The 8432-nt window shown below is 43.3% G+C and overlaps 1 protein-coding gene across 1 annotated transcript in view; it reads left to right on the forward strand.

The window, feature by feature from the left end:
- Positions 1-706, forward strand: part of DNAAF1 (dynein, axonemal, assembly factor 1) — a 13991-nt gene extending 13285 nt beyond the window's left edge. Inside the window, exons 12-13 of the mRNA XM_009578310.1 lie at positions 28-300; positions 606-706. Of these exons, the coding sequence (XP_009576605.1) occupies positions 28-300; positions 606-706 (374 nt within the window). The remainder of the gene's footprint in view (positions 1-27; positions 301-605) is intronic.
- The last annotated feature ends 7726 nt before the right edge of the window (positions 707-8432 follow it).

An 8432-nucleotide genomic window follows, 5' to 3' on the forward strand; every position in this document is an offset into this window, starting at 1 on the left:
AAAGCATGTTTGACGATGCAGCAGGAGAAGAAGTTCCAACAGCAATTTTTTCACACGTGTGTAAGATACATAAAGAGCATGAAAAGGAGCACTTAAGACCCCTTGTTGAAAGCTTCTTTAGAGAGCCTGCTAATTCAGAAAGGTGCCTGGAGATCAAAGATAAACAAGCAATGCCCTCGAAACCCTTGATACAAGAGGTTATCACTGAGCCCAAGGATAATCTGCTCTTGTCACCAATCTGCAGTCGACCAGATGACCCAAGCCCAGGGGAAGAGGACGGTAAGATCACAGTTACTTGCCCTGGAAGATTATAGTGACATAATTAATCACAGGGAAAAGGTGGGTGGCACATACACACTAAAAGTAAGGATTTGACCAGCTCTTGTTGAAAAAATTTTCGGTCCACTGTTAACAATCACCTCTTCCTTTTATTTATGTGGAAATCCTAATAAACTAGGAATTAAAATGTTATTTTCTCTTTTTCTACACAGAAGTTCTTGCTGAGTTTTGCTTAAATGGTTTTAAAAAATTAGGCTCTACATTTCTTTTTCCAGTATTAAAGACCACCAGTGAGTTTCATTTGCCTTTTGCCTTCATGCTTTTAACAGGGAACGGCAGCGATGGGGAAGTACAGCACCTGGCTGAGGGTGAAGGGTGTCCTCACGGAGCACAAGATGACGAGGACAGTGAGAGTGGGTTAGATTAATCACTTTGAAAAAAACCAGACCAAACCTGGAGCAGAGTGCCTGGCTGACTGCATGCGGTTGTTCTCAAAATGCAGAGTTCAGCAACGGAGCCGTTAGTTAAAACTGACATAACAGTTACTGTGACATAAAAACCACCGCCTCCAACAGCAGGACTTGGTGTTTCAGTCAGTCAGAGGCTGCTGCGGCCTCCAGCGTCTGACCTTCAGGGCAGAACTTTTGTTTGTGTCATAATCCCCCGTAACCCGCAGGTGGTGAGCGCCTTGTGTTCCCACTGCCAATGCTGCTGGAGACCCCTCGGCTCCGGGCTCTTCAGGGCAGCTGGCAGCGTTCACTACTTTTGAAGTGAGGGCACTACTGTTTTAAGGTTAAATTCCACTCTCTTATGTCATTTTTTTCTCTTACATCCTTCTAGAAATTACTCAGTTAACTGTTTATATCTTAGGGTTTCGTTACATATATAGTTTCAATCCATAATGTAACATGTTTCTGCCATTTGAACTAAATAAAGATTCTACTTGTAACCAAATCTATTTTTAACTTGTATCATCTCCTTACCAGTACATGTCATACCGGAAGGACTTCAATGACAAATGGAGATTGCTTCTTAACATGGTATGTTACGGATCTGATATTCATAGACATTATGATTGTTTACGCAAAAACAGATGCAGAAATAGCATCCATGCATGAAAAATCTGGTTTTACCTTTTAGGGCAATCTGTGATGAAGCATATACTTAGATCTGCCATTTCCATAATCTTTCCTTGTGATATACTTCTCAGGATCCAGATTTCAAATATAACAGAAAAATAACCAGCCAGTCAGCAGGGGCAGAAAGACAGCTGTGGTGTAAAAGGCCGACCAAAGGAATTCCTCTTTCATTAGCTTCTCTCTTGCATCACAGTGGTAGTCTTGTGCCAAAGTGAAATGGAAGGTAACAGCAGCAATGCATCAGCCAGGTTCTCTTCTTCCCCTCCCTTTTTTTTTTTGCCTTCTCCCCCTTTTGAGCTAGAGAATACAATTCAAGGGAGCAGAGATTGCTTGAGAGCAGCGTTTCCTCTGCGATACCGCAAAAAAAGAGTGGGGGAAATGGACAACTCTTGGCCAATTCTGCTGAGGCATTAACGGCTCTCATTTTCCTAACACAGAAGCGGCTGTGCTAGTCAGTTAAAAAAATAATTGTACACTGTTTAAGTACAACATAAAAAGAGTTGGCCTCATCTTCAAGGGCTGACGTTGGTTTTATGATACAACGAACAATCACAACATCAGGAATAAGCTAGGCTTTAAGTGACCTCACTTCATTATGCCATACCCAAGTTTAGGTGTATGTCTTTTTTCATATTTCTATAAATCTTTAATAAGTTGTAATAAATAGAATTGAACAGATCTTGTAGATGTGCACATTTAAAGAAAAAAAATATTACTATGGTCTTGTGGAAAAGATTTATTTCCAATTAGCTGGGCTTAGGTGCCATCTGGTGGTAAGAGAACTGGTCCTAACCATAACACAAAATAATCGTACAAGCCTTCAGGGAAGACAACACGATTGCTTTAACCTTCAGCCATTTTCCACCTTCCATCAGTAAAAACACGCTGGTAAAACCCTTGGCCCCCAGGAAAGAGCAGGAGGACGAGCAAGGGCCTGTGGAGAACAGGCTCGTCTGAAAGCATCTTCACAGGGATCTTCTCTTTAGAACGCTGCAAATGCTGCCAACAACATTTGTGTCCTAAAAAATACCTGACAGAAAGCTGGATAAGGTCTACTCTGAGGGCTTCGGTTGTGCATTTTTTGTGCTGTGTTTTAGTGCCTGTCCTGGTACCCCCTTATTACACTAAGAACAAATAAGCAGGAAGGACCATATTATCAAGCCACACTTAAAAAAGAAAAAACATTTATAAACAAAAGATTTTTAAAAGTAATTCCAAGAGTGAAGGTCGAGTTCTCTTATCACTGAAAGCAAGTAATTTCAAGAACTATAGATTCTTTTACTCTGATCCTGATTTTACCAGATATAACCACCTTGACCGGCATTTTGATTTGAGGAATTTAGAGCTGTGTTTACTTCGCCACATTTTACATGCTAGATCTCTCCAGCTCCTGTTTTTTCACACAGACAATCACAACCCATCAGTGGGCCCTACGTTATCTCACAGGTGAATCTCCTGAACTCCTGGAAGCTGTTTTCACTTGTCGGTGAGGATTTGGGAAGGAGGAAAGGAGTAAGGGGTCGGCGAAAGTACTGAGAGAAATGCCAGAGCAGGACTAAATGAGAAAAAGGAAACATATTTAATTAGAGTTTTCTGTAAAACTTTACAAATGTACAGCATAGTGCAAAAACGCAGTCTCAGCACATCACCTTCAAGTAAAATTAACAATGTAAAAAGCCAAGGAACACAAGCTTGCTTCTTCACAGGAGTGGCTCTCGAATACTGTTCCTGGAGGTTCCTCTCTCACCATCAAGATCCGATCTCACCTTTATAGTAGAGCAAAAAGCCTAAAGAAAAACCCAAGAACCATCCCGAGCGGCTGCTCACAGCGAGGGCAGTCTGCCGCTTCGCTCATAAAAATGCTGCGGCCTGAGATGGTGCCAGGCACCCTTGTTGGTTGAGCTGCACCTTTGTCTACTTGCAAGTAGCTCTCCTGAGACGGTTCGTTTCTCAACCCCAGCTAGACAATCCAGTAAGACACTGAAGCATATGTCTAACCTCAAGCATGTGATAGGCTTCATAAAAATACAGGAAAACTACTCAGGAGCTTGAAGTTAAGCACATGCTTAAATACCTTATTGGATCAATACATTCAGCGTTAACATTAAGGCAATCCAGTGTGTGAAGGTTCAGAGAAGGATGTAAATCTTGAACGGGGATAACATACGCTGTCAGGTGATACGAGACACCAGACAGTTTTCAACTACCTATGAGAAAAGAAGTACACAGAGTGCAACTCAACGACTTCCCATCGCTGGAAATGACAAAGTACAGTGGCAAATGGGCTGATCGTGGTGAACTTTCTAAGCACAAATCTGTCAAAAAGGAAAACCTTGTTCATGATACACTCAAGCACATCATCTAAATACCAGGCCAATGGGGGCTGCCAGACTTTTCCCTTAGTCCTGAACACGAAAACAGTGGCTGGAATTAATTCAGAAGCTCTCACAACCTCGCTCCTGCAAAGACTGCACCACCAAGGTGGTGACGGAGCTCCCAGCACACAGTAGTTAGCTGGGGAAAAATGTGCTCAAAAGTGAATGTTTCTGAACTAACACATCTGTTCACATACTGATAAATGGATGGAGGAAAGGGCTGTGACAGGAAGGTCCATCTAAAATATGCTTGTCTTGTTAAGGCGAATTTGAGCCTGCATTCATCCGATTGATTGGTTACATTTTGGGGTGGATGCTGCTTGACTATTTGAGATGCTCAGAAATACGGTTTAGAACCAAGAATCGTCATGGCAATGAAAGCAGGCAGAGCATTTCTTCAAATGATGCTGGCATAGCATCAATGTACCTCCCTGTCTAAGCCCTTGGGAGGCCTGAGTTAGCTGAATTTCCTGGGTCTGTCTTACTGCATTTGGGTAGCTTTCCCAAGGAAAAGCAACTCAATTAGAGGATACCGAGATAAATAATACGTTCTCATTAGAACTACAGCATAAAAAACAAAGCTCTGCTTTGTTGAGAAACTCAGTTGTCAGAAACCACGTGGAAGAGGAAGATTAATTCAACCTTTGGAGGCTGGTCTCAGATGCACAAAAGACAGAAGAAAATTTAGTGAGACATGGTGGACTAACTAACCCTTCTGCCTCTCTCCTACACTGGGCAGCTGAGAGCCCTTCTAAAAAAGGGATCCAATCAATTAAACTGGTTCATCAGATTTTATAAATCAATACACCAACAGGCACATCTTCAGGGGAAATAGAACAGGTCAAGGCCAAGGAAAAAAGTCATTGGACTGGACATGGAATACTTAGCCAGCACCAAAACCCAGAGTGCGCTCTCTTAGTCCTCTTTGCAAACGGAAAATTGTGTGTGCAGAAGAGTCTATCCCTTCTTTTTTTTTTTTAAATGTATGGGGTGCCCCGCCTTTATGTTAGAGAAAATAAATTGGGGAAAAAACCCAAAACAAACAACAAAACCGCTGAATACAGCATGGGATGTTGTGAGGTCTGTGATGGTCTGTATCTCCCCTAAGAGCCAGAGACACGTTCTTGGAGTGGTCACTCAGAAAACGATCTTCTGCACACCCCGAGAGATATTAATTTTCCTACTCACCCTAGGAGGATAAGGGAGAGGCACAAGTACGTCCCATCAAAAACCGAAGATGGATAAAAGAATATTTTTAGAGCATTGGAGCGGCATATAGAACTATTTTCCTATTTAAAAAACAGCAGCCAGAAGGATCATGCATCTTAGCTAATCTGTGCTGCCCCAATAAAATCCCACAGTTTGCCGTTGCAGACACTAGTCAGGATCACTTTATTTTATGAAGACCCTGATGTACTTTCAAGCTATTCTTCACTTAAATTTTATTAGAACATTTGAAATTTCTAAAAGCATTTTCAAGAAAGAAAAATCCTGCCAAGTTCTCACTCCCCACAGGAGCAAGCGCCAGAAACAGCATTTTGTTTTAAAATGGTTATCCTGAGCAAACACTGGAATCCAGGTGCAGGGAGGGTAATGCAACAGCTACTGACCATTTCCATCTACTCAAAAAGAAAGGGCACAAAAAGAAACTCTCTTGTGGGTTTCTGAGTCACTTTTGTTTCTTTACATTCAAACCTGTGGATGCTTGGATGGGTGGGAGGGAGATGATATTCCTTGGAAGGTAAATCACTGGTTGTTGTCAGTGGAAGAGCTCAGGTTTAATGGGATATCCCCCTGGACACCCCCAGAGGACAGGTAGGAAGCCATATTTTCAGATGGAACATAAAGCGATGAACTTTCAGGCAAGCTGATGAGGTCGTTTCCAAAGATTGACTGACGATCAATGAGGAACTGCTGGGCGCTTTCAAGAACGACATCTTAAACTAGGAATGCAAACGGACAACAGAAAACTCAGTTTCTGGAAGGCAAGTTACCAGACTTTACGTATGTAGAACTGAAAAGCAGCAAATCCCCACTGCAACAGGAGGTGAGGGGCCTCACTCCAGGCAAAAAATGCTTGGAAACACTCGAGTCAAACTTGGACTCACTCAAAAGCCCATGAAAATCGATGGGAGTCTCTCTAGGTTGCCAAACTGGGTTCTGCCTGAATGCTGGGAGTTACCAACCATTTGGTCATCCCTCTTCCACTTCTTGTGAGGCAAGTCTGGTAACAAGAAGTGAAAGAGGGATGACCGAATGGTTGGAGACACTGAGAAGTGGATAAGAGCAGCTTCTCTTCCTCACTCAGGAACTGCTTTTCCTCATCTTTGCAGGAGACATCTGTCAATTGCCCCATTATTCCAGCATCACGCCACTGCATGGACCAGAAAGGCTGTGCAAACAGGGGATGCTCCTCTTGTGCAGTTCAGCTCCAGCCTGCTGAAGAATTCTCTCCAGCGTAGCTGGGCTTTAACGCTTTTGATGCTCATGCAAGATGCTGAGCTTAAGGTGGAGACTGGAAGTCCTTGAACTACACACAATATATCAAAACTCTGTGGTGGGGTCAGGTGGCTACAGCACCAAACTAAGGCTCACAAAAGCTTCTCTTTCAGGTTTAGCCCAGCTGAATACACATGAAAATAATAATATATCACTATTCCAAGACCAGGAAAACACTTTAGATTCATATCTAAGGTCAATGACACACTTTATCAGAATCAGTGAGGGGGAGAAGATCCAGCTGGACAGCTCCCTTGAGGTCTGGAAAAACTGAGACGTTACCTTTGCCTCTGGCTGCTAGCAGCTACCGGGTCACCTCCTGTGCAACAGGAGCCAGAGGAAACACAGGACCTGTACAGCCCTTACCACCCCTGCCCCCTTAGATCACCACATTGCTCTTAGGTGGCAATGAACAGGCAGAGAAAACAGTGGAGACATTGATAGATATGATGTGGACCCAAGCAGGGTAGTTCAATTACATTTAAACCTCAGTTTATCCCCCATGCGTTTCCCACTGCTCAGTACCTAGCTTAGCAGTTGTTGTGGAAACATCGCTGACTGACCATCACGAAAGTAAAATAACAAACGTGTTTTGTTCCTTCAAAAGTGGCAAATGGTCAGTGCTGGACGTTGCATCTAGCTGCTGACATGTTTAACACCTTAATTACATCCCCATTCCCGAGTCTGCAAGAGCCTGCTAGTGCTCCTACCTGGGCCGGCGTTGTTAAACGGTGGGTTGAACACTTTTGAGGACAGCTCAGTTGCATTCTTCTCCAGATCCACTGTGAGTCGCTGCATCTTGATGCAAAAATATAAACTACAATGTACAATTATACAAAGACAGGGGAGCTTGTTAGAACTAGGCCATTTCTGAAAACCAGTCCTTCATCAATGCTGCACAACATCCACCAGTAATGCAAGCTATCCTCCCTGCCCTGCCTCTCCTCCCAGTCTCACCTGCGCTTTGTTCAAACAGCCAAAAGCCTGTGCTCAAGGCAGATATGCCTGAAGGAGAGGGCTCAGGGAGATGTAATCCCCTGTTAGCATTGGCTAATATGGTGTGAAGCTCATGTCACACGAGGAGGCCAGGCCAGCGTCACTGTGGCTGTCCCTGCCCGGCTGCCATACAAAGCAAACCCACAGTCCTCTGCAGCCAGCAACAAATATGAAAGGAATTTTCTTTCCATTTGCCTATGACTGTCTTTAAAGTAAAACTTTTGCTTGCACAGTGCTTCTAGGTGCGGAGTTGCTGCAGGTATTACTTCCAGGCTTCTCTATGCTCATGACTTTCTGTAGGACGAGCAAGCTTAAGGGTAGGCTGCACCAGATGCTGGGAAATTCAGTGGACTCGAGGACTGAACTATGGAACATTGCAGCCTCCCTCCTGGCCTTTTCTCTCACGCAATCCTTTTTAAAAGAGACTCTTGCTTCCAAGACTTGCTAATATTATCTATCTTTTCAGAGACTCTCCTTCCTAACACTCAGGAAGTGGAATTACCTAGTAAACTCAAAATTATTAAATCAAAACCTTAAAAGGATAGTGATATCACGAAGAAGGCTTAGAGACCTTTCACACTTCATTAGAATAGATTACACTTTGCTTGCGCATCTGTAGAGATGGCAGAACTATCCAAGTCTTTATCCTACCCGGCTGGCAGTGAGGGCTCTGAAAATTCACCCTCTATCAAGCAGGAAAAAACCCCAGTCATGAAACACACATTTCCTTCACTGTTTATTAAATCACCATATGCACTTTAGAAGTGTCTGCATCAATGTCGATTCCAAACAAATACTGCCAAACTGAATTTCCCCTTGTTTCTTCTGTACGGGTATGCATGAACCTCCACTCTGATTGCATGTGGTTTTACTGCTCCTGAAATGTACAGGGATGGCTGCACTTTATAAAGGCATGTTTTATAAAGGGCTTTGGCACAAAGACACTTTGTGAATCTACGGTATTAGTAGGATGTGACATTCACACTAAGAGAAAGTTTAGAGCAGCCACTTTCAACTAAAGTCTCCAGGACATCAACACGTCTCTAAACAAGCTCTGGCTGAGTGGGAAAGACAGGTCAAAAGTATAAGATAACACCCTCAGCCTACCCTCAGGAGATGCTTACTTGCTGTGCTTTACCACGCT

This window comes from Fulmarus glacialis, unplaced genomic scaffold, assembly GCF_000690835.1.
Source record: "Fulmarus glacialis isolate BGI_N327 unplaced genomic scaffold, ASM69083v1 scaffold16265, whole genome shotgun sequence".
In the NCBI taxonomy this organism is placed as follows: Eukaryota; Metazoa; Chordata; class Aves; order Procellariiformes; family Procellariidae; genus Fulmarus; species Fulmarus glacialis.